At 40.3% G+C, this 27,076-nt stretch overlaps 1 protein-coding gene and 1 long non-coding RNA gene across 9 annotated transcripts in view; one reads left to right on the top strand and one right to left on the bottom strand.

The window, feature by feature from the left end:
• Positions 1–2,647: 2,647 nt before the first annotated feature.
• The window catches only part of GPD2 (glycerol-3-phosphate dehydrogenase 2), a 128,589-nt gene continuing 104,160 nt past the window's right edge, over positions 2,648–27,076 (bottom strand). For all 8 annotated transcript variants that reach the window (XM_053283230.1, XM_053283233.1, XM_053283231.1 and 5 more), the window contains 8 exons: positions 20,629–20,763; positions 20,189–20,364; positions 19,439–19,570; positions 18,580–18,738; positions 17,285–17,397; positions 14,931–15,009; positions 14,722–14,820; positions 2,648–5,749 (listed from right to left, as the gene is read on the bottom strand). In XM_053283230.1, coding sequence (XP_053139205.1) covers positions 5,624–5,749; positions 14,722–14,820; positions 14,931–15,009; positions 17,285–17,397; positions 18,580–18,738; positions 19,439–19,570; positions 20,189–20,364; positions 20,629–20,763 — 1,019 coding nt within the window. In that variant the 3' untranslated portion in view covers positions 2,648–5,623. The remainder of the gene's footprint in view (positions 5,750–14,721; positions 14,821–14,930; positions 15,010–17,284; positions 17,398–18,579; positions 18,739–19,438; positions 19,571–20,188; positions 20,365–20,628; positions 20,764–27,076) is intronic.
• Positions 7,087–15,304, top strand: LOC128339402 (uncharacterized). Its single transcript, XR_008313025.1, has 2 exons — positions 7,087–7,271; positions 15,132–15,304. It is a non-coding gene; the product is annotated as an uncharacterized LOC128339402 (long non-coding RNA).

Below are 27,076 nucleotides of genomic sequence, written 5' to 3'. Positions count from 1 at the left end.
AATCACTGCCAACAATAAACAACTGAAAAGTAATTACGGCAAAATAGCCATGACCATTGTGTATGTAAAAGAACTAGTCATCTCTTTGTGTGTCTGTTAATAATATACAAGGGAAACAATTTAAATGCTCCACAGAATGCAAACTTGGAATTGTACCAGAAATACATGAACAGTTTACAGCCTTAAGGACTATTAAAATAATCTAGATATCTTATTGTTGGGCTTTGAGAAAAGCAAGCTGCTTACCAAGCTATTCTGATTTTTATTTTTATTTTTAACTCATGTTCTTCTCCAAGCAGGTCATAGAACAAGTTTTTTAAAAGCAGTAATTTCTTAAAACATGGTACACCATAATTTTGCCATTTTTCTGCAATAAGGGTAGCAAATGATTCATGGGAGGAAATGAAATATATTTCCCTGTCAGTTCAATAGATCAGAGATTTACAGCTTCTTGACTCGGACAGGAACAACTCAGCATGCATAAAAATGAATTGCAAATCAGTTAATTGTAGAAATGCAAAACTAAAAGCATCTCAGCAGTTCAGTAAAATAAATTCACCAGAACCGATCAGTGGGAAGCAAGTCTCCATTTGGAAGTTCTCTCTCTCTCTTTCCTAAAGGATGCTTCAAATCAGTTTACACTGAGTCAGTTCACTTCAGTTTGTGTCATTTTTAATGCTTGAGTTTACCGCAATTACATTCACACCACTTAGACAAACACATTAGGGAATTTTGGTAAGACAGGTTAAGAGAACAAGAATTCGATATTCCTTTCTACTGCAAGAAAAGAGGTCCAATGCATTTCTGGGCAGCTCTAACCAGAAAGCAGTAAGTGATTTTACTGTTGGCAAAAGGTTGCATTACAGCCAAGAAAGCACACTACACAAAGCATGTAGCAGTACATTCATCTAAAGAACATCTGTTCTTCAGATGATGCAGCTGTTGAATAAGTGAGCATTAGATATTTTTCAAGCTATTGCACCTTCTAAATAAACTTTTAAGAAAGGGGCAATGCGTTTAACTTAACACCTGGGGAAGGCCAAATTCAAGGCCCCAGTTATACATAGCAAAATTCCAGCAATTTCAAAAAAGAACACACATTTCCTCACTGCACACATCCAGCTCAATAATTTCATGCATATTTAGGTTCTCCAGAAAAAAAGCTGCAGGTAAAGTAAGGATGGCAAAAGACAATTAGCTCTACCGGTCAAAGAATCAGTCACTGACAATTTATGAGAAACTATAGAGCCTGGCAGAAAGACAAGGCCTGGAATTCTCCTAAATTAGTTGCACCTTACACAGATTGAGTGAAGTATTGATTCAGGGCTGAAGCCTACAGCCTTCTGATCATAGCACCTGTGCAAATATTGTGCTGCATGAACGCTCTTGTCCCTCTATATAAGTTTCATACCTCCAGTGGTTAATTGGGGGTGGGGAGGAATGAGAGTGAAAGGCGGGGGACAGGAAGCTTGAGAGGCCCTTCATTTTCAGTGGGTGAGAAATAGAACTCATTTAGTGGCAAATGCACATCACTGAAGATGCTGCTCTCTTTATAATCTTCCCCAATCAAATGCAATCAGTTCAAATTTGATGTGGGAATTCACTCTAAGCACTGCTGCTGAAATACTAACACTGCTTGGATATTTCCAAGCTCACTGCGAAGACCTGTGTGTCCTTTTCCTATATGGTTTTACACTAAAATTTTGGCCAGAGTCACACATCAGGATTCTTTAGTGTACACCTATGTGAAGAGGGTAATTATTCTTCTAAAGTGTATGCAAGAAAAATATTGATGCTGCTCAGCTAGAGGGAAGTGAAGTTTTGAGACAGGAATAGATGCAACAAATTTACTCTGGCACATTGTCTACACAATAAAGACTTTTAAAAAAATGGGGGGGGGGAATCCTTAAGATGCATCAATTCAATACATTCTTTAATGTTCTGGCCACCATTCACAGAGTAGCCCCATAATGCTAGCAACGTATATGTATAGGAAGCAGATGTAAAACTTCCACTCTACCACCCTACCCCCAAATTCCTAAAAGTCCTATTGCATGTAGAAATTAGGAACTACAAAAGAATATGACCATTATTTTTTTTAACACACATAAACAGCTTTGCTGATTTACTGACAATGGAAATACATAGCATTTCCCCCCATCAGAACATTTATCAGCACTTGGCAACTCGGGACTAACCTGACATGCAAGATGATCAAAATAGATTATGTAATCTCTTCCGTTTATTTCTATTGATTTTAGTCATGATAAAATTAATCAGTGTGGGTTGGAAACATGGTGCCTGAAGAGGTTTGGTTGACTGAAAAATAAATAAATAAAAGCCCATCCTGATAACATTTCCTTGGCTGTTGTCATTTATTTGATCCCTCAATGAACCAAAAAAAACCCCTCCACCAGGCACCTGTAGTGGCAATGAAATATATTCCACTATATTCCAACAAGAAGATCCAACTTTAAGTGCCTCATGACAAGCTTCTCTGTATTTTAACTCTTCATTTGCCCTACTGGATACAGAGTTAAGGCCAGTAATTATATTCTCCCTTAAAAAGGAGGTTTAAGGTGTCTCTATTTTAGACTTTTTACCACAGGAAAAAGGGGTAAAAAGAAAAAGGGAAAAAAGAAAGCAATTCAAGGCTAATCAACTTTATTTCTGTAACTGCTGGTAACAACAAGATGCCAACGAGTGGACCATTTTAATCAGTTTTATTGATTCATGCTTTCAGTTCTTATTCAGTTAAAAACAAGGCACATTAAATACATCCTCTTATTGCTCTATAAATGCATGCGTTCATTCTGTATATCAAAAGAAATAAATAATAGCAATAAAACACCAAGACAGTTATAAAAATGACAACCCAGCCTCAAACACAGTATTTAATAGTCCAGTCTAGAACAATAACCCAACACAATACATAAAAGTGCCAGATTACAAACATGCAGTGTGCATATATGTATGTGTATGTATACGTACACACACACAGTGCACATAGGTGTTGTTCTTACTGTTCATTCTCTTTTCTGTTTTTAAGACAGTAGTAATACAGCAAGTTAACATAATGCAAAACAGTAAAATTCTGAAAGTGCATTATATTTATCATATATTCATATGATAATCTTCCAAACATGTATAAAAATTGGAGGTTATGCAATCAAATAATTCTGAGTCTTTTATATCGCTAAATCAAGCAGGTGTAAGAAAATGCAGGTAACTTTTTGCTTCTTGTACACTTTTTTCTACTGTAAGGAAAGCAAAGGAAAGTTTGGCTAAAATTCAGAAAGTGCAAACCAGGGATGGAGAGCATGCACATAAACCATGGGGGTGGGGATTCAAGGTAATGATAAAAATGCATTGGTAGCAAAAGATGGAAACAGCAAGGACAGAGTGAGAGTAGAAATAGGCACAAGTAGGCAGGTGTTCTCATATACCAATGTAGAGAGCAAACCTATTTGAAAATATGCATACAAATATGTTAAGTATTGGTTTCCTTCCACAAAGTGTGTAGACAAATATTGGACTCTTTGTTCTTCAGCACTTCCAAGTCCACACACTCCTGTTTCATCTCTTCAAGCTAACTCTGGTGGAGGAGAAATGGTGTGCTAAATCCTGATGTATGTATGGATGAGACATATGCAGACTTCTGGATCACAGGTATTTCTCTTTTACTTAAAGGACTACAATGCAGTTTTAAAATGCCACTTGTTCTAATTAGAGACTTATTCACACAATACTCCTTTGGGGGATTTAAATCTAAGAAACATCCATATTTTTTAGAATATAAAGGAAGTTGGTTTTTGATTACACCTTATTCAGTGCAGAAAAATCCAGATCAAAACAGATTAATTAATAAATACAGGGGGATCAAAACTGATGTGTAGACAATCCTGTATGTGTTAGCACGGGGGGGGGGGGGGGGGAGAGCAGCACAAAGCAATTTTGTGTGCCCACTAGGAGACCTCAAATATGGTCAACTGTGTACAAGACTTTAGTCATGCATTTCAAGTCGATCTGAAGAGCTTAGGGCCTAAATCACAAAGGAAATGTTGTCATCGCCCCACTACCAAAATATAAAAAGGTAGGTAGAAGGCATCTTGATCAGAGCAAAAGCTATGAAGGGATGAATCTGCAGAGATTTCACTAGAGGCTTTTCAGAACATTGTCATCTTCTCATACCATATATTTAACACTCAGCTCCTTATATTCAGTTTGGAAAGAAGTTGAAAATCCTGTATACAAAATGTGAATTCATTCCACTTTAATGATAGCTTCTGTTTGTTTGTTTTAAAATTAAGAATGTGAAGGAAATATCTTAACATAAATAGCTATTTCCAGCAGAAGTCTTGATCATCAACATTTGCATATAAAGAAGTGGAACACTGCTTGCAGAATATCAAAATGGCATCATGATCCATTAGAATGGTCCTGCAAAACATACTAGTGTAGTCCAGCTCAGTGTTTCTCCTACAAAACATGTCAGGATGCTAGAACCGTTTGGAATTGTGCTTAATTTGTGCAAGATGCACAAACCCACCACCCCAGACACAATTAGTTCAGAAACTTTTGTTAAAATCTTGTACAAGAAAGGAAAAACACCTATAGGTACCACTAAGCTTACCACTTGCTAAATAAAACATGCAGTTACAGAGGAAAAGAACAAGAGTGGGAATTCCACCCACAATATTACATTTTTCCTTGATGGAATAACAAGTCCAGTTTCTTTAAAGCTATCCTTGTGATATGTGTCTAATCTTACATTGCTTTAGTATGCTTTTCAAAACTCCATCTATAAATCACAGCTGCTATACAAAAACATAGATCACTGAAATGTGAAGTTCAACTAAATAGATCTTCCTACCAAACACAATCAAGCATCATTGTGATTCCTTGACAGAACATTCACCTATATGTTGGTAGAGAGTCTATGAAAATTCTAGATGAGAGCACTCTTGATCTCCACAAGGACAATACTCTTTTGCAGGAAATGCATGTTTTAACAGTTTTAGGCAAAAAGTGAATATTTAGCACAACAGACTCCTCTAAAAAGGAGAAAGGAATCCAGAGATGTAATGAAAAAGCCTGTAAGACACTAAAAGGCATATTGGCACCGTTCATTTCTGCCCATTCAATGCAGCAAGGTACAAACTGAAGGGCAAGGGCCAGCTTAGAGCTTATTGTTCTTCCTCCTGTACAGATGGCAAAGTGCAACTCCACCCACATTCATGCTGGGTTGCCAACCTGGATTCCCCCTCCCATGGCTGTGGTGCATTTCAGGGTGCAGTTCAGCCAGGGTGCAGTTCAGAGTCCCGTGTCTTCGCCCAGAGGTGGAGTGAAGCAACTGGGGCAAAGTTCGCTAACTCTTTCCCTTACTCTTTTTCAAATGAATGTCCATTCTGCAGAAAAACAAAAACTTCTACTGAGTACAGTAGGCCACAAATCAGTAGTGATACCATCACATGAAATTTAAAGGGGGGGGGAGCACAAATGCATTTTTCAGTATAGTTGATCACGTAGAAGCAGACACAGCTGAAAGAACTGGAATGTTTTTCACCACTGATCGAAGCCGCTGCACAATATCCACCATTTTGTAGCTGTAAACGCCCCAACCTCACAGTCCACCTCCACTCCGATCTACTGAAATCACATCCCGATGACCAATGTTCTCTTCAGCGGTTTTCATAAGTACAGCTAGGCGGCTTCCAGAGACATAGCCTTTCTGAACAGCATTCATGAGCTACAGAAACAAGATTGAGAAACCATTAATATCACTTCTAATTACCTTTTCCCCAGCAGTTCCTTCAAGCGCCTATTGGACTACCACTTGCGCATCAAAGAAACATTTTTAATCTTCCGAGCCATGCCTAGAGTTGGATAACAGCTTAAGGTGTTAAAGGAGACTGAAATAGCCTTTTTTCCCCAAACACCCTGCGGATATTTCAGTTACTAAGTCATCAGCCCTTAGTAGGGCATAGAGTCCTAGTAGAATACATACACACTAATGTTAAGTTAAAAAAACAAAACAGCAGGAACCACAACTTGTATTGGATTCGCCACTAATATTCCTAGTATTACCACCAACTTATACACTTTATTATTACTGCTGTGATGTTATGAAAGGGTTTGCTCAACACTTCTCTAGTAAGAAAATCTCAGAAGTCTGTAGAACCACGAGGAAACTCTCATTCTCCCATCTTATAAATCCCTTTTACGCTGGGGTTGAATTGGGCAATATCAACATGACAGCAAGTGCTACAAGCCACATTCTCGTTTTACTCCTCTGACTTCTTTCTTAAGGGCCAAAGTAGAGATGAGTGAACAATTTGCAATGCATTATTTAGCTTATAAATTTAGCCTCTTTTTCTGTTTGTGAGCAATCAAAAATACCTCCAGGATATTCCTTTTATTTGATTATTTCTGACTTTTATGTTAACTCACTGGCTTGCCTGAAAAGCCACTGTCAAGTATTTATTTGAACCCTCCTGGCTGTTTATGATAGGCCAGGACATTCAAGCAAGTGCATCTGCTCTATCTGGATGACTTGAATTCAAGAATTATAAACATAAACATATAGGATACTCAACTAATCACTGGTGTGCCATGCTGTTTTTGATAGCATAAAAAGACATGGTTACAATTCCTGCAAATTTCCCTATGGAAATATAGCATGGGGATGATGGAACACACAGCTAGGGTGCACAGACAAGGGAATGGAGAGACTCCAAATAGTATCTCTGCCATTCCTTGGTCTTCTCAGCATGATAGTTGTAAGTGCCGGCATTCTCTCATTACATCCGCACGCATTTTCAGTCACAGTGACCTGGTAAATTAAAAAAGATATGACAGGCAAATTTGCCAATTCAATTCTAGCGTTTCATTTGAAGAACAAAACCAGCTCATACTGCTCCTGCTAGATTTTCTCCACTAAGCAATGAATCACAGCAAAGAATCCTTATGGTACCTAATGAAGGCATACATAGTTTTAGACACAGTAAAAAGTGACATCAGTCAAATGAAGGCCCTTTATGAGGTCACTAAATCCAGATATTACATAATCAAATTCCAAACTGGAGGTACTGTGGAGCTCAAACTACACTGGGCAGACTGTGTGCCATTAGAAAGCACTTGCTCCTCAATAACCATGAACTGGATCAATTGCACCACCTTTTCCCAGAGTAACTTCGGGGCCAGCTAACAAGCTCTATTATATTTATTCAAGGAACCGTCTCTTATTTCAGACAGTCCAAATCACATCTAAGGTAACATACCTTTCAGAAGGGCTCAGAAGTTTTTTTGTTTTTTTTAACCATCCTCTTGTGAGAATAATAAATCTCACTTTGAGGTTTGACCAAGAGCCAATTAAAATGTTCATGAAGGGTATACAGTGTAGTCCTCATGGGCCAATGCCACCTCAAAAAAACACAGAGCACTGTAAAGACGCAGCAGAATGAATTGTTTCAGCTTCTTGTCTAAAAGGAAGCCAAATTTAACAAGGACAGTTATGAAATCAGAGGGCTACCTAGAAGCCCAGTTTTCAAAATCTAAAATTAAATCCTATTAATTTTTAGAATTTGGGAATAAGTGAGAAGAGGAAGTTTACAGTTAGCTAAGAAGAAAATCCTCTTTATTTAAGAAATGCTATGAAAAAACATGCTGTTAACATGATTTAAGTCACAAGGGAGCTTTTTCTCTCAAAATGCATTTACTCACATAACTTAAGCAACTAAGTCTGAGGTGGACACAACCAGTGAAAATGTCCGCATTTAGATTCAACAGTACACTTATCTGCAGCCCATCTCGAGAGAGAGACAATTACCATTTTCCTCTGCCTTGATCTTGTTTGTTTAACTTGACACAGTGAAGAAAGGGCTGACATTGACCAAAATCCCCAGCATTAATTTAGCTCATGTTCTGCATTCATCATTGCCACACTGCAGGAAGGACCTGGCAGTCATTTAAAATACCTGACCAAGAAAGGCTCTTAACAAAACACAAACCTGGCTAGCCATAAAAAACAAATAAGCTGCTGCTTGCATGAAAGGAGTCAAACGGATGCCTAGAAACATTTCAGAAGGATCTCTGGAGCCTTTCATTTTGCAGCATTTTCCCTAAAGAAAGATTCCCACTTCTGTACCCACAAAACCATGGGCAACACTTATTCTTTGTATTTATAGGTTAAGAGAGCAATTCGTAGACCACTGGTTATACAGCAACTCAATTTAGATGTTGCAACCAAATCAAGGTCAACAATATGCTGCAGAATCATATGTGCTGATTCTCCACTTCCTGGCTTGCGGCCACCAGTGTTTGTTATGTTATCTCAGTTTTGTTACTGCTAACCTTAATCAGCCTACAAAACAGAATCTGATACCCACTTCAAACAAGCCCTATTCACGTGTTATGTTCAACACTCATACAATCTGTATACATATACACTGGTACAGTTATTCACATACCATGCTGAACTCGTAGTGAGCCAGCGTGGTGTAGTGGTTAGAATGCTGGACTAGGACCGGGGAGACCCGAATTCAAATCCCCATTCAGCCATGATACTAGCTGGGTGACTCTGGGCCAGTCACTTCCCTCTCAGCCTAACCTACTTCACAGGGTTGATGTGAAAGAGAAACTCAAGTATGTAGTACACTGCTCTGGGCTCCTTGGAGGAAGAGCAGGATATAAATGTAACAACAACAACAACAACAACTCAGGTACAACAGTACAATTCCTATCTATACCATGCATTTGAGGGACCTGTGCCCAGGTTCACTTTTAGAATGAACACAGGTAGAGTCATTCACACAAAAAAAATATGTACTGCGTACAAACACCTGAACACAGGTAAAACATAATGTCTGAATAGGGCTACAGTAGCTCACAATTCTGATGTAAGACAAACTATTGTTACCACTAATCAGGAACTGAAGAAGGAAATCTGTACACATGAAGAGGGACTGGCTGAAGTAATACGGTCACTGATGCTCAGAGATAATTTGATGCTTTATAGTTGCTAAAGTGGTAGTCAAATTCTACAAATAATGTTTTAAAAGAACCTAGAACATCTATTCAGGTTATAATTATATATTAGATATATATTTCAGTTGCAATACAGATTTGCACCTAGTTAGCTTGTAAAATGCATATACGCTTTCTTTATGACTGTAATTTTGAGAGTTTGGGATGTGTGTTTTTAAAAATTCAAAGGAAAATTTTACACCACAATTATGTTGTCATATATATGAATGATACAACTGATATTTAAGGTGAGGAAAGATATCTATAACTATATCTATCTCCTCCCGCACCTCAAATTTCAATTATACTTTAACTATATAAATGTGCCTCAATGAAGAAAAGTTGATTGTGGGGTGGGGGGAGTCTTCTTTTTCCATTTGGGTTATACAAGTGTCTTTTGTTGAAAACAGAGGAGTTGTGGGTCAAATTTTTGAAAAGTTTGTGGTGAAATTCTGAACATATCTTGAAAAATAATTCAGTCTTGCATTGCTAAAGAGAACATTATTGTACCTAAAAGGTACTGTTCAAGATCCCAACCATCTCTGCTCTCACACAAGAAAAATTCAGTAATTTATGTAGATCCTCTGGAATTCTTCCACAGGGAATTTCAGATGCTGTCACCTCATGCATTATTTTTGCATTATATTCCTGAAGCAATTCATCAGAACGTTGTTATTAGTGCACCACCAACTAAAAGCTGCTGCTTGCTGAAAAAGGTACAGCAGTAAACTGAGAGTGGAAAGATGAAACATGCCTAGGGTTAACACTGTTTTGCTTTGGTGAGGGAAATTCAGGCTCAAATGCATGGCTCCTGGGCTTCTCTGTACAAAAGGGAAATTTTCATAAGATGAAAATATGTGTATCTAGATTTATCACTGAGGCCGGTAGGGATGATTCCTTACCAACCCAAGTGGGGGTCTGGGGTGGGGACTGCATCTAAATGGATGCTCTACATGCATTCCAAATACTTGACCTGGATGATGTCATGACAGGCATACTCTCGGCACATCCCGTTCCAGTTGCTTGGGCTGGTACTCATCCACTGTCTTTCAGATACAGATGGAGCAGGCAAACATGCTGCATGAACAACACGTGCAACTTCTCTCATGTTATTCCCACACATCCAGACTTGCAGCTGACCTCTCAAATACAGGGTTGAGCTAAGGGCCAATTTTGTACTAAAGGATTCCACCACCAAATAGAAAAGAAAACTGAGTGGGAGGAATTGGAGTGATTTTTCTGCAAAGCTTGCAAGAAATACCCCATACCCATCCCATCTAAAAGGCACCTCACATGTCCTGCCTGAAGTTGCTATAAGAAACTGCATATAAATTAAAGGGTGGGGCAAAAAATTTTAAATAAATAAGGCATGTTTGAGGAACATATGCAATATGGAAGTAATCCAAGGATAATTCTTGTGACAAAAGGCTGTCAAATTAATTACAGAACCACTTGTCTCTCACCTGTGTAAATTTAATATTTTGTCATACGTAGAGAGAGAGAATCATTTGGCTCCACCTACCTTTTGCATTTCAACTGAAAGATGATAAAATCAGGGTTGGGAGTAGGAGTAGGAGTAATACACAAGATATTGCATTCACAACAACCAGCCAGACTAGGTTGTTTGGAAAAGTACAAATCTGTCTTTCCAATAGAGGGCTATATTGGCTCCAGTCCAAGTGTGGAAGTTTTTGTTGCAATTTGCAACAAATTCAGAATGCAATTTGCTTCTGAAAAGAGCACAAAGGATCTACATGTGAAATTATACATATTTAGCATAGCAATGTATAAACTGATTTGGGTTCCAATCAATTCGAGCTCAAAACGGGCTGTTTCAAATGATTCAAACTCTTTTGCAATCACTTTTTATCATTATTAACTACTGTTAACTGCAGCCTTTAGATCTTGGCCATCTAGTTTGCGGTCTTAGGTTGGACAGCTATAGACTTAAATTTTACTTTTACTACTGATTTCTATAGTCTTTTATAGTTTTTATAATTGCATAGCAATAGTTTTATTTTTTTTTACCATATGCTTCTATTATGCTACTCACCTCCAGGCTTCTAGTATGCCACTTATTGTGTTTTTAATTGCTCTTATGCTGGTCTAAGACCAAAATAAAGGTGACTGAAATTGATTCGGGTTCAAATCGATTCGAGTTTGAATCAGGCTGTTTCAATTTATTCAAACTCAAAATGAAACACCCTTAAAATAAAGGGCCTGATTAGTGTTTGAATCAATTCGAGTGATTCAAGTACCATTCTGGCTGGCTTTTCCCCCTTGCCAATTGGTTTTTGGACACTTGCTTCTGATTGGCTTGAGATCTCCTTGCTTCTTGGTTGGCTTGTTATCATACAAATCAAGTGTCATGGGCAACAGTACCCTCATTGGCTGGGTGGATAGAGGAAGAACAGAAAAGGAGGGAATTTCAAAATGTTTTTAGAGGACCTGGGGAGGGGAGGCAGAGGGAGCCCGTAGGATGCCATTAAAGAGGATACATAAGGAGAGGAGGGAGGGAGGTTCAATTCTGTGGTTTTCTTTTCTCAGCACTGAGTATAATATGCTGGGCTACTGCTCCTACATTAACAACTATCTGGTTTTGCTTGATCTCAGACTGACAAAGGCAGAATTTGGGTGCCTGCCTGTCATCCTTGAGTTGTGGTTTGGTCTGTTTGTGAGATGGTGTTGTGGCGAAAAATGGACAGTGTGGCAGCTCAGAGAGAGGTATGTGAGAGTATGAGTGAGAGGGGGTGTTTCTTGGTGATGCTGTGAGATGAGCTGCTGAGTGATGACTGGCCTTGAGAATAACACGTGCTTCACTCACTGCTCTGGTCTGCTTCACAAGGTGTACTTAGTCAAAATGTGGCTGAAGACATTCTAGTGGAGCTTATGGCTATGCTAGCTGCAAAGGGTTTTGCTGTGACAGCTGTGGCAACGCTAGGAAGTAAGGGTCATAATTGTGCGTGAGAGAGCAACTTCTGTTAATGATGTTACTGCAGCGCAGCAACTATGGCTGGCAATGGATTCTGGGTCATTGATTCTTATTTAGCCATTTTTGGACTGTTTGAAAAAATGTGTGTTCTGCATCGGGAAGGGCAGATTCCTTTAACTGTGTGCTTCTAATTTGCATCACTGTGCAAGGCAGGAATGCAAAATGCATTGCAAATTGCAATGCAAAACTTGTAGTGTGCACTCTGAGTGCAGTTTCTTTCAGTCATAGGGAACAATGGGGAACTCAAAACATTCCTTTGTTCCCCATGGATAGGTCCTAGGGATACCAAAGGGAGTTGGGTTGTACGATGCGATGGGTGCTACTGATCACTCAACCTGCAAAAGAAATAGGCAAGGGGGTGATTTTTAACGCATGTTTAACCTTTCCCCCAAACCACCGTAGGATTCTAAAAAACTTTTAATCACCCGCTTGCCCATTTCCTTTGTGGGTTGGGGTGGTAGGTAGCACCTATCATGCCATAGCACCCAACCCATTTTCGTGTTCCTAGGACCTACCCATGAGGAACAATGGAGTGATTCTAGTTCCCCATTGTTCCATATCACTCAGATTAGAGTTGATTCGTTTAAACAGCTGGCAATGGCTGCTGTTTTGAAGAATCAATCTGAGAATTTTGGAGATTCAAGTCTAGCTCAAATAAAATAGCAAACTCAGATCCATGCACATCTCTAATTTAGCACCTCACCTCTAACAAAAAAATAAATAAATGACTGTTCCCTATTTTGGGCTGTGCATGCAACAGCATACTGATCATCCAAGTAGAATAAGATCATTTAGTGCTAACAAATGGACTGCCCATATGCAAACCAGTATAATTTCCTGTGAAATAATGAAATTTTTTTTAGAAAGCAGGGGGAAGTAAAACCTTAGTACTTTAGCAATCAGTCTCTATTGCACTTCCTCTATATGACAACATAATGAGGACTGAATGAGTGCTTGCCTGCTTGGATTTAAGAAATGCCTATCAGAATTAGTTAAGTCAGAAAGTGGGGCTGGAGATGGATTTTCTTTAGGAGAGCACAACTGCAGGAGGGAGTGGTAAAAGGTATTGATGTCACAGAGTTTCAGATTAAGAAGCGAAGAATAATGGCCAACATCCTGACTAATATGGTACTACTGAAAAAACATTGCATAGCTGCACTTAAGCACAGGGATTTTTGGCACTATGCTACTGCACAAAAGTTCTCTGAAAAACATGAGGCATGCCTCAGTTTACACAGCGTATTGTGCAAGTACAAACATGTTTGCACTAGTCTGGAATGCAGGTCCCAAACTCAGCACAGCTAGATAGCACAACAGCCTTGAGCTACTGCAACATCCTTGCACAAGCATACCATTAATCCAGATGTTAGCCTGTATGTTTCATACAATCCAACCAGCATTTGGATTGGCAACTATTTATTCCAGTCTCAAGGAAGGGGGGGGCGGGGGGGGAAGCAGCTCATATTTTAAACTCTTTTCATCAAGGATCTTGACTTTACATCCAGATTAGAAGCTGAAATTAGGTTTCACCCTTTGCGTAGATTCATTCATATGCCAGGTAGCAATACAACACAAACACAGTTTATAAGAACATAAGAGCAGCCATGCTGGGTCAGGCTCAAGGCCTATCTAGTCCATCATCCTGTTTCACACAGTGGCCACCAGATGCCTTCAAGAAGCCCACAGGCAGGGGATGAGGGCTTGCTCCCTCTCCTGCCATTGCTAGAAGCTCTTCCCTCCAACACATATAAAGTTAACATGACCCAGGCACTGCACACACACTTGAGGAGGTCTGTCTCCAGTTGCCACCAACTCGTTTGGTGGCTACACAGAGACGGGCCTTTTCGGCTGCTGCCCCGAGATTGTGGAATGCACTCCCTGCTGAGATACGATCCTCCCCATCTCTTGCAATTTTCAGAAAACACCTGAAAACACATCTCTTCAGCCAGGCTTTCTCAGCTTTTAAAAAATTTGTTTTTAAATAGTTTGATTGTTTAATTGTAGTTTTATGATGTTTTTAATTGTTAATCATTGTTATGTTTTATAATTTTTATTTTAATTATTAACTGATTTTAAGGTGTTTTAATGTAAACCGCCCTGAGCCTTTTGGAAGGGCGGTATAAAAGTTTTTTTAATAATAATAATAATAAGAAGAAGAAGAAGAAGAAGAAGAAGGCTGGAGATGTGACTTCCCCATTCAAGTGATCCCTCTACCTACTTCTTTGGAGAAGGAAGGAAGAACAAAAAGGGTAACCATATATTTTTGAAGGGAGGCATGACTGTGGTGCTCATCTGCTACAGAAAACTGTCACTACCCCAGGAAATATCTGAACCAGCCCCACTCCCGCTTCATCCCCAAAAGGCAGCATAACGTAACCGTTAAATGGTTTAAAAACTAGGAGGAGGATAGAAAAGTTGTAATTTTAAAGAGTGTTCCTTATCTTTATTTTAATTGTTTTCTTGAGCATGGCAACATTTATTTCTTTTAAGTGAGCTCATAAATATTTTCTGCTTTGCTTCACCTTAGCTTTTTTTTTTTTTTAAAGTATATAGTTGCCACTTGAGAATCAGTGCTGCAAAAAATTAATGGCTAGATAATTTTCCAATAACTTTAACCAGCATTAATGAAGAGTCAATGTTCTGCATAATCTATAATATGACATATACAAAATAAGCCTTTTTGTTTTTTTAAAGGAAGCACTCACCTGCAAAAACTCATTGAGTTCAACCTGCCCGTTTTTGTTCAAATCCACTTCAGTCAAAATCTCATGGAGTGTCTTTTCATTAATTTGAAGGTTGATGCTCTATAAAGAAAATGGAAGGGGAAACCCACATGCCTGGATTAACAAAACACTATTAATATCATGCCAGGCAATTTTGATATGATTTTTTTAAAAGGTAAGTAAAATGTTACCTCTAACACACGCTGCACGTCCAATACAGTAATAAAACCTTTGCCTTCTTTATCAAACATGTGAAACCTCTTTTTATATCTGCAAGATTGGATTATTCATGAGAAAGCTGTACACTGACAAATGGCAGAAGCAGTTCTTAAATAGTTGATATATAGACGATGGAATACGTATATTAAGATAACTCTCTATTTCTCCTTCAGGACCTTCATTTATTGCGTAAAATAAATGTAGAAGGAGGAAGAACACTGAGGAAGATCCGGGGGTGGAGGAGGAACACTGAGGCTGACGTACAGACATCAAAATGTTTGTTTGTTTTTACAATGGACTGATATTTGTCTTTTTTACACAATAAATGAAGGTTCTGAAGGAGAAATAGTTCTTAAATAGGGGTTTTAACAATGGCCCCACCTAACTACTATGAGATACTTGCCTCCACAAGCCTAGTACTGTCCCTACTAAGGATCCAAAACCTTAACCCAGCCAGCACAGACCTCAACCTCGTCTGCACAGAATTTGGCTCCTAATCACCTCCCAGCTCTCTTCATATAGATGCCATCTCATACCACTTTCCCCCATGCTAGGAGGAGCCTTGGGTAAAGAGCCACAGCTCACCAATTGCACTCAAAGTCCCAGGTTCAACCCTCTAGCACCTCCAATTAAAAGACTGGAGGTGCTGGGAAACATCTCTGAAAAACCCAGGAGAGCCACATCCAGTCAGAATAGAGACAGGTCTAGATGGATCAATCAATCAATCATCTCCCAGGCCACAGGGATTTTGCTGTGTGCTTCTGAAGAGGCCACCAATATTTGCAGAGAACTGTCAGAGCAACTTCTCCTGCACTGTCCCAGGGGCTGCTTTAAAACATGTATGCCCTGAAGGAAAAGTAGACAAGAAGCAGATGAGAAGGCAGAGGAGCTCCTGCCATCAGCTCCTGCAGAGACCAGCAATGGTCGGAGAAGTCAGCTCTTTTATTATTTAGCCTTTTTATAACTTTGCTTTACTGCTCAATAAATTATAAAACCACCTCAGATGCCTTGGCAGAAAGGTGCTATATAAATGCAGTAAAGTAAAGTTGTGCCATTGAGTCAGGTGTTGACTCCTGGCAACCACAGAGCCCTGTGGTTTTCTTTGGTAGAATATAGGAGGGATTTACCATTGCCATATCCCATGCAGTATGAGATGATGCCTTTTAGCATCTTCCTATATCTCTGCTGCCCAATATAGGTGTTTCCCATAGTCTGGGAAACATACCAGCAGGGATTCGAACCAGCAACCTCTGCCTTGCTAGTCAAGTCATTTCCCCGCTGCGCCATTACATAAAGTAAATAAAACTCTCCAAGGACATAAGGCCATTCATAGACCCCACAGACTTGTAGCAGGATTCAGATACAATTAGGTATGATCTCTTCAGCCTATCAAGGCACAGACTGGTAATTCAAAGTGACAGTGAACCTATCAAACAAACTTGAGAAGGGAACATGTGGCCTGTCAGAATAGTTAAATGAAAAGTCTTGCTGTTACAACCCAGCTTGCATGCGTGAAGATGTCTCCCGCCCCCCCCCCCACTGTGTCATGAGCCAGTGGCAACTCCCAATGTCCCTAAGTGGGGCCCCTTGACTAATGGTTTATTAAGCTTGTGTTGCTCAAAGCCAGATACTACATACAGCTCCCCCAGGACAAAGCGGAGGTAACCATTCATACTGCAGAATACTGTGTTTTTCCCAATGCTGGTGGTTTTTGTTTGGGGTTTTTTTTTTAAAATGAAATGGAGCCCTTTTGAGCCCTGGCTCCATCTTGGAAGGTGTGCACAGTGCACTGGAAAGTGAAATTCTTCCCAGTGTTTGGTCAATGTATAACAAAATTTAGCAACCGTCAGTGATATTGTTGGGTCCCTGTCTTCTAATAAGCATATAAGAATTGTCTCCACCAAACTAAGAGAAGCTAGAGCACAGCAATCGGTTACTGTCAAAGATTCCTGATTTTATATATTTGATGACATTTTAGACTTTGTTTCCATTATTGTTTTCTCTTTTTATTGTGTATATTCTGTGTATATTGATATTTGATCTAAGATCGTAAATAAACAATAACAACCCTTCCCAGTGTTTTCCTCATAAAGTTCTGTTGGAAAAACACTTCCCAACACTCCTTCCAAAGATAGTGTTGGGGCTTGAAAGGACGCCATTTCACTTAAAGGACACACATACACAGTGGACGTCAGCATAGTGGGGAAAAGCATGAATAGTGACATTTTAAAGTATAAAAAGGCCCCCACTTGAAAAATGGTGGCAATGACTGATCCAGGATATCCAGACCCTAGAGATGAGTAAGTCTTGATTGTATTATATTTACCTCTCAATATCTCCTGCAGTCAGAGAGATTTCACTGTGATCTGTCAGTTGCTCTGACCGTGCTTTGTATCCCATTTCATAATACAGAAACTTCTTTGCCTCTGCAAGTTGCTCCTGAATAAGGAGAACAGCACACAGTCTCAGCTCTAGGGTGACAGCAAATATTTACATTCTGAATTTCTTCTTCGCTGTAATGTTTTATTGGCTCCTTTCACTTAATTATAATTGCTCGTCCTTAGAGGAATATCAGCAGTTGATGACCAAAAAGTGCTTAAAGGTGAACAAGGTAATTAAGATTAGGCAGCATTTCATGCTTCAGCTAGATCACTGGTTCGGTTGTACAAGTGTTGATTATCAAGCGATAATTACTCTGAGAGACGTGCAACGTAAAGATTTTTAGGGCTGGAGCATGCCCTCAATCCACACATGCAACTTGCAGCGATGTCAGCAAGACGAGTGGCTTGCAGAGAAAAGGGCCAAGAGATGTCCTTTAATTTAATGCTGGTCTCTTATAAACAACACTAAAGGCCCTAACTGCTGAGTCACAATGTTTTTGAAGTTTCTGGCATTTGCTGATTACTGTCTTCAGGCAATAGGACAACAGAGCTCCATAATCTGGCTCTTCAACTCCCCTCTTCCATTCCAAAACTTTCTTTTTATCATTTACTGTCCTGCTTAACTGTTGTGCTGAATCAACTTATTTGAGAGCAGGAACTAGTAGCTAAAACAACAAAGGAAACCTTTCCATAGCAAGTGGATTCTGCTATTCAGACACTTGTGATCCACTTCTCCCCTTTCAAGGTTTCTCAGCAGAGCTGGAGAGGTATAAACTTCTCTCCCTCCCCCTTCAAACTATACTTTCACTTTTCTCAAACCAGTTTGATTTTGATGATCCCCCTCCCTTCACTGAAACAGATCCACCCTATTATACCTGCTCGAGCAGCCAATATTCAACAACTATGTTACTGTCTGTGTTGCTTTCTCAGTCAAAGGTATTTATTTAGGGGAGAAAAGTCCTGACCTCCAGATTCTGTTTGCCCTCCGAGGTACTTTGTATTCATCCTGATCCGAAGTCACAGGTATTGATTTGGTGTTCAAATCACCAAAACACGAGCCCACTCTATCAGATAGATAGTTGCTTGCTGGTCAGAATTGGTTGTAAGAAGGGCAGAGTACCCTTAGCATCCAAGTAATCTCCCCAGCTCTGGTTTGGTATGCTTGCCCCTGATATACAAACCAAAGTGCACGTGTGCGTGTAAGAAACACAAGTCAGAACTAGTGCAGTAACTTTTGTACCTTTTTCTTGTGTTCACTCCACTTGAGCTTCTTCCCCATTATCTCAATGATTCTTGGTAAGGCTTCCTCAGCAGCTTGCACATTCAGGAAGGCCAAGCGTGTGCGACGAGCAATCATATCCACTGCAGTGCAGGCATACTCGTCGATTGAATACTCAATCTACGGTATTGAAACACAATTCACAGATCAATTTCCATTTGAGAGTTTGGCACAAGACAGAAGAACTGACATTGAAAAGAAAAGTGTAATGTAATGACACCGACTCAACCAAAGTTCAAATTGGGGGAAGGGACTCTTAATGAAATCCACAAGCCCCACTTCCCAACTTTTACTAGTTTTAGATGAATCATGTCTCCCTCAGTAGCCTTCTACAGGAGCAGGTGGAAGGGCATCAAAAAAGGTGTGCCAGGCTCCCTCTACACCACCTGCAATTCAAATACAGGACCTGATGGAGTGATCCACCACTGTCTCTTTTCCAGTGCATACAATCGGACCCACATAATTGATAGACACAGGGATCAATTAAATAATAACTAGCATTAAGAGTGTTTAAGCATACTTGTTATATGTTATCCAAGTAAATATTACAACAGCCCTTTATGGCAGATCAGAAATAATATTCCCATAGTGCAGGTTGGGTACTGAGGCTGAAAGCATAAGGCAACCCTGTGATTAATGGCTAGGCTGAGACTTGAACAACAGACTTCTTTGCTCACGTCTCAGTTTCTTTGCTACTACACTACACTAACCCTCAATTGCTAGTAGACAGAGAAAGCTAATTTAAAAAAACAAAAACAAAACAGCAATTAAAACAAAAGAAAGCAAAAAGAGAAACTCCTCAAAGGTTTCTCGATCATACCTCAGACTCAATGTAAGGAAACTCCGATACAAGGCGTTTTCCAACAATAGGCCACCTCTTTCCAGTAACTTGGGCTAACTTTGCCACTTCAAGAGCCTTGCCACCATATGTATTTGCAAGGTGCTGAGCAACCTATAGAATTGAGAGCACATTAAATCAACTGTTTTATCACCGGATTTCCTAGAATATGGCTGAATCAAGACAACAGCAGTTCTTGTCAGTTCTCCCGTTGCCTGTAACTAATAGGCTGAAGAAGATATTAAGAGCTGGATTGTGTGGGAGGCAACTCCTCACACTGGGAATGCTTAGGCCAACATTAATGCTGCTTGGTATGCATGTAAAAGTGGAACAGTGAATAATGATGCTTCTGGTTTCCACTATGGTGATCACATTTGGAGAATACATTTACTTGGGCGTGAGACGCCAAAATGCCTACACTGTGTATACACACGAACTGGGGTTATAAAAATCAGGTTTACAAAGTAGCCAGAATAATGAACATGAACAGTCTTGGATTAGGATTCCTTTCCCCCCACCCTTGACAGTCAAACAACCGATTTATAGCCAAGTCTTAAACCCATAATGCATCTTTTAAACAAAAACAACCAAATCAAGCAATGATATCTATTGAATGAGATACGGATTGGCCAATTTGAAGAGCAAAATAGGGGGTGTTCTCAACTGGAGTACTAAAATATTTTTATCCTGAAATATTTTAAAGTACTAAAACAGTCATGCCACAAGCCTCACCTCACATTCAAGTCCATAATCTTGAACTAGTCGAATATAAAGGGTAGGGCTCCAACCTTCTGCACCCTGTAGAAAGAGACCTACTGTCTTACAGGAACCTGCCTGAAGGCCATGAGCTTTTATAGCAGCATCAATGGTGTCCTGTGCCATTGAGCGATAGGTTGTCCATTTCCCACCTGAAAACATTAAAGAACATGAGTACTGTCAGTGTACTCATCCATAATTTCTAATCCTACCCAAACAATATTTTATTTTGAAAACACACTGTATTAAACCTGTAATCCTTAACACACTCACCCTTGCATTTTCAGAATTGAAAATTTCAACCTAAGTATCCCATGGGCTTCCTTCAAAGCCTGGTGCTAGAACACTGTCACAGCACTCATGAAGGATTCGAATGACATAATGAGAAATAAGAGGTCAAAATAAAATGTTAGTACCTGCTATAGTCACAAGGCCACTGTCACTAACATGCACCACATGATTCCGAGATATGGATTGGGTATCTTTAGAATTGGGGTCTGTCACAAGGGGGCGAATCCCACTCCATGCTGCCAGGACATCTCCTCTCCTCACTGTCATTGAGGGAAAAGAAAGAAAAGAAAAATCCCATTAGAAATGCCTTCTTGTGAAAGGTTTTTTAAAACAGTGGGCAGCATCCAGACTAGTCATGACTAAGCACTACTGAAATCAATGAAACATGTTATGACTAATAAAAGATCTATTACACTTCAACGGGACTTAGTCATGACACATTTAGTCTGGACATTGCCCAGTATTTCTTAAGTGCCCAGGAACCTAGATACTGGACAAAAGGAGAAAGCTCACCACAATCCCTTAAAGACCTTTTTGGAGAAATAACGTTGCCAGCTCCTCAAATATGAATCACATAAAGGCAAAAAAAAAAAGGGAGGGAGAGAGAGCGGGGAGGGTTCAAAATCAATTGCATCTTTTGCTCCAACAAAGCCCAATTCTTAAGCAATCGGTGAGAATTTACACTGTAATAAATCTAGAAACCAAGAAAATGGGGAAAAAATTGCCCCAAATGCAAAACAACAACAACAACTGTAGATCAGGGGGAATTCAGAAGCCAACATTTTCTGGATTCAAAATCTGACAGCCACTAGGCCTTCATGCTGCACTAATTTTTAAAAGTTTTTAAAAATCTGTTGTCCAGAGGCTTTCAAGAAGAAACATGCATTTTCTAGCCATTCAGCAGCTACTCACCCCAGCTGAGCGGCTGATGCTATATTCTATTTATGCCAACCTCGTGTACAGGTATCTCAAATACACCTGTTAGAAAATTGCCCATCACACTCAAATATCAATAGATGCTGGAAAGTAAACTGCAGTAGCGCATATAACATACAGCTATTGTCTCACTTTTGTCTCTCATTAAAGACCTGAAAATCTCCATTAAAATTGTTTCTAGCCATGCTTACTGCTTGAGACAGATGCAATATATACAATGCCACTGTTTGTTATGATGAATTTATTTAAAAATATCACCAATCCAAAAGCCCAAATTTCACTATGTCTTTTCCTATTTTATATGCAAGTAACTTTGAGAATGGAATGATTTTTGTGCATCTGATTGAACCAGATATTTTGTAGCCCCCGCCCCACCCAATTGATCAAAGGTCATAGCAACTTACAGAGGAATGTGTGGTGTGAAGAAATCCCAAAATTACTGGATGGGGTGTAAACATTTGGGACCATCACCGCAAGAGTGCTTATTTTAATATGAGTAGACTGAGAGACAATCACCTTTCAATGCAAGAAGCTTCCTGCCCTTAACTTTCTCCCATAGAAAGGATGCTGGCAACTGAGGATGAAGGACCAGTTCCCTAGACACTCATTTTTCGGCCACGGGTGCTCCATGCACACGGTGAACATCTACAAGCTTTGCTCCTAAACAAGGCCAAACTTCAGTCTTGGACAATATTGAAAACCTTCCTATTGTGGCTGGGGAACAGAGGCATGTAAAATCATGATGCATGAGAACTAATTCAGATGTGCCATTTGACACATGCATGGTGCAGTCGCGACTTAGCTGACTGTGCACAAAGTAACCATTTGAACTGGCCTTGAGAGGTTCAGTATTTGCTCTGGCTGGACCTTGGGAAGGGATGCTGTAATGGTTTTCTGCAGGCTTTTGCAGGACAGAGGATGTGTCAGTGGGTCTTCAAGGACATTTGAAATGACTCTGTTTTCATACTTTAAGCCTTCTGTTTGGATTTTTTGAGTTCTCAAGTTTCTCAGTTTCCTTTGGACCACCTCCAAATACCCCTCTCAATGTGTAGCAAGGGTGCAGTTGCTTTTCCTTTTCGTTAAAAATCTTACTTTAACCATTTACTAGCTTCGGATACATTTTTCTCAGGATGGCAAAAGAGACACATCCTCAAAATGTAACAGATATTAGTTCAAAGGATAATGCAAGGTAAATTTAATGACCTCTTTATTTCTGCCCTAAACTAACACTGGCACAGCCATGGAGAAGATCATGTGTAGAACACAAGTTTAAAAAGCTCATGTGACACAGTGGCTGGACTGCAGAATGTGCATACGGGAAACCCAGGTACAAATCCTCACTCAGCCATCAAGCTCACAAGGTAGCCCTGAACAAGTCAGTCTCCTTCAGTTCACAATCTTCCAAAGCATCATTTAGAGCAGGCCTTCTCAACTTACAGGTGAAACTCAAAAAATTAGAATATCGTGCAAAAGTTCATTAATTTCAGTAATGCAAATTAAAAGATGAAACTGATATATGAGATAGACACATTACATGCAAAGCGAGATAAGTCAAGCCTTAATTTGTTATAATTGTGATGATCATGGCGTATAGCTCATGAGAACCCCAAATCCACAATCCCAGAAAATTAGAATATTGTGAAAAGGTTCAACAGTCTAGGCTCCAGGTGTCCCACTCCAATCAGCTAATCAATCCATAACACCTGCAAAGGGTTCCTGAGCCTTTAAATGGTCTCTCAGTCTGGTTCATTAGGAATCACAATCATGGGAAAGACTGCTGACTTGACAGTTGTGCAGAAAACCATCATTGACACCCTCCATAAGGAGGGAAAGCCTCAAAAGGTAATTGCAAAAGAAGTTGGATGCTCCCAAAGTGCTGTATCAAAGCACATTAATAGAAAGTTATGTGGAAGGGGAAAGTGTGGAAGAAAAAGGTGCACAAGCAGCAGGGATGACCGCAGCCTGGAGAGGATTGTCTGGAAAAGGCCATTCAAAAGTGTTAGGGACTTTCACAAGGAGTGGACTGAGGCTGGAGTTAGTGCATCAAGAGCCACCACACACAGACGGATCCTGGACATGGGCTTCAAATGTCGTATTCCTCTTGTCAAGCCGCTCCTGAACAACAAACAACGTCAGAAGTGTCTTACCTGGGCTCAAGAAAAAAAGAACTAGTCTGTTGCTCAGTGGTCCAAAGTCCTCTTTTCTGATGAGAGCAACTTTTGCATCTCATTTGGAAACCAAGGACCCAGAGTCTGGAGGAAGAATGGAGAGGCACACAATGCAAGATGCTTGAAGTCCAGTGTGAAGTTTCCACAGTCTGTGTTGATTTGGGGAGCCATGTCATCTGCTGGTGTTGGTCCACTGTGCTTCATTAAGTCCAGGGTCAACGCAGCCATCTATCAGGAGATTTTGGAGCACTTCATGCTTCCTTCCCCAGACGAGCTGTATGGGGATGCTGACTTCATTTTCCAGCAGGACTTGGCACCTGCCCACACTGCCAAAAGTACCAAAACCTGGTTCAATGACCATGGGATTACTGTGCTTGATTGGCCAGCAAACTCGCCTGACCTGAACCCCATAGAGAATCTATGGGGCATTGCCAAGAGAAGGATGAGAGACATGAGACCAAACAATGCAGAAGAGCTGAAGGCCGCTATTGAAGCATCCTGGTCTTCCATAACACCTCATCAGTGCCACAGGCTGATAGCATCCATGCCATGCCGCATTGAGGCAGTAATTGCTGCAAAAGGGGCCCAAACCAAGTACTGAATACATATGCGTGCTTATACTTTTCAGAGGTCCGATATTGTTCTATTGACAATCCTTGTTTTATTGGTTTCATGTAATATTCTAATTTTCTGGGATTGTGGATTTGGGGTTCTCATGAGCTGTACGCCATGATCATCACAATTATAACAAATTAAGGCTTGACTTATCTCGCTTTGCATGTAATGCGTCTATCTCATATATCAGTTTCACCTTTTAATTTGCATTACTGAAATTAATGAACTTTTGCACGATATTCTAATTTTTCGAGTTTCACCTGTAGACCCCCCCACAGCTGTTTTTAGACTACAACTCCCACAATCCCTAGCCTCCATGGCCAATAGCCATGATTTGGAAGGTAAGAGAATACTGTGTCTGAACCAACCCAGTGTGGTTGTGTGACAACAATGCCATGTTCAGCTGTTTGGAGAAAGGATGGGACACCAGTGTAATAAATAAAAGGAAACACCAAATGCAGCTGTTTCTCCATATAACAGTTGTAATGCTCTATTCTTCACTCCAAATGCTAGATCATATTATTTACAACTGTAGTAACCACTTCAGCTGTATCCCTCCAGCACTGTGTATTGGTGGCAACCCAAAGTAAACATGGGAGAGGAGTGGCTAAAGAATGGCTAAACCTGTCACACATATATGAAAGGTACTTTGTTCAAAGGGGAAAACTGAGGGAAGAATGCCCCTTGTCTAGTCAATTTGGTCCTGCAAGCTTGAAACACGCGTTTCTAAAAACACAGTAAACTATCTTTGCATCTTTCCTCTCATTAATGCACACCTCCCTTCTTTATTTTTATTTACTTATGAACTTTCCTTTATCTAACTTAACATTTACTCTCAGACCCTCTTATCTTAATAGGAACTGTAACGCATTGTAAACAGGGTTAGAAGCCTAAAGAACAGTCGTGGGGGCAATAATACAGACTAGCTTGGCCGGCGCAAAGCATCTGCTCCCCTTGCCCCCCGCCACAGCCCCCTCATCCCAGAGACCTTCTCACCCTTCAGTGCAGCAACAGCAGAACGACTTTCCTTCCTTGTGCCACCTTCTCCTCCTCACGGCTCCCTCCTCTGCCACCCTCTTGCTCTTCCTTGTCCTCCTCTTCATCTCTGGAGGCGGCACCAGGTGCTCCATCGGACTCCTCCAGTTCCCCGGCTGCCCCCAAGCTTTCCCTCCCTGCACCGCCTTCACCTTGGGCCTCCCTCCTCTGTCACTGTCCTGCTCCTCCTCCTCCTCGGCTGCCCTGTTGGACTCCTCCAGTTCCCCGGCCACCCCCGAGCTGCCCACTTCTGCCACCGCCATCATGCTGCCCCAGCTCTCTCTCACCACGCATGAGCTTAGCGCTGCATGGGCGGGGGCTTGCTATGTACCACCTAAGGCTTAGATAGACAGACAGTCAGACAGGAACATTGAAAGTACAAAATACCCAGGCAAATGGAAAAAAGAATGCTTTTTGGAAAGAATGTCACTAGTTCAAAAACCTAGCTGCTAAAAGGAAACATAGCTCAGAATAAGCTATTAAGCTGTTTCTCTCAAGATGTTTCAGAGGCATAACAAACCATCACCTAATTTGGCTCAGTGTTTTCCAAAACTAAGACATTCAAACAAAATTCAGTTCATGTCCTTCTCCTGCCTAATTTAAAAGAAGGGAGATTTCCCAATGGAAGCTGAGAGAGACAGGTTTAATGAGCAAAAGTAAAGCATCATACTTAGTATCACAAAATGTGTCATTTATTCTGACAACTTAATTGAGACAGCCTAAGATTCTGTTTGGTACACTAGAGTTCACCATCCCCCATTAGAACCCTTCTCAATATCTCAAGCAGGGAAGCAGGCAGTAAAGAGTTCCCTGCAAATGCTGTAAGACATTTCATAAAAACAGATCGTTATGAGTCACAGCAATCTGAGAGCCAGTTCAGAAGTTGATCATTAGAGTAATATCCCACATATGGTGAGTAGGAGAAAGGAACAGTCTTGGAATCACAAACATTAGGTACCAGGTGTAGGAAGGAACATGAGAGACTATCCCATGTGTGTACAAGTATACACGTGATTTACCCAACTTCCATTGTTAATTTTTATACCACAACCACCCGCCCAAGAGAAGGAAGAAAGCAAAAACACAAGTGATTGCCATATGGATCCATTTGGCACATTACTTCTTCCTATGTACAATCCTCCTAACTGTCCATGTCCCATCATGTGAAGGATATTGGTGTAGTGGTCAAGTTCTGAACCAGCTCCAAGAATATGAAGTCAAAGTGACACCAAAGCCAATGTGATGTAGTGGACAAGTCCAGGAAGAAGCCAGTGTGGCTAACAGGTAGAGTCAGGGAAGCCATAATAGTCAAGACTACTTCTTTCAGGAAACTGAAGAGAACAGCCCAAATGAAGAGAACATAAATGAACACAAACTCTGGCAAAAGAAATGCAAGCTGACAATAAGGGGCTCAAAAGAGAGTTTGAGGAACATACAGCTAAAAGCATCAAGGGGAATAATAAAAACTTATTTAAATACATCAGAAGCAAGAAACCTGCCAGGGAGGCATTTGGACCGCTAGATGACGAGGGAGTAAGAGGAATTATTAAGGAGGACATGGAGATTGCAGAGAAGCTGAATGACTCTTTGCATCTGTCTTCACAGCAGAGAATATTGAGTGCATACCTGAACTGAGCTCCTCAGGGAAGGAGGCTGAAGAACTGCATCAGAGGTAACGATGTTCTAAACGGTCTTGGGAAATTTAAAACAAAAACTGCCAGATGGCATCCACTAAGGGTTCTTAAAGAACTCAGATGTGAAATTGCTGACCTCCTAGAAAAAAATATTTAACTTGTACCTACAATCAGGCTCTGTACCA

This window comes from Hemicordylus capensis, chromosome 1 (genome assembly GCF_027244095.1).
Source record: "Hemicordylus capensis ecotype Gifberg chromosome 1, rHemCap1.1.pri, whole genome shotgun sequence".
In the NCBI taxonomy this organism is placed as follows: domain Eukaryota; kingdom Metazoa; phylum Chordata; class Lepidosauria; order Squamata; family Cordylidae; genus Hemicordylus; species Hemicordylus capensis.
This window is presented reverse-complemented; position numbering and strand designations above follow the sequence as displayed.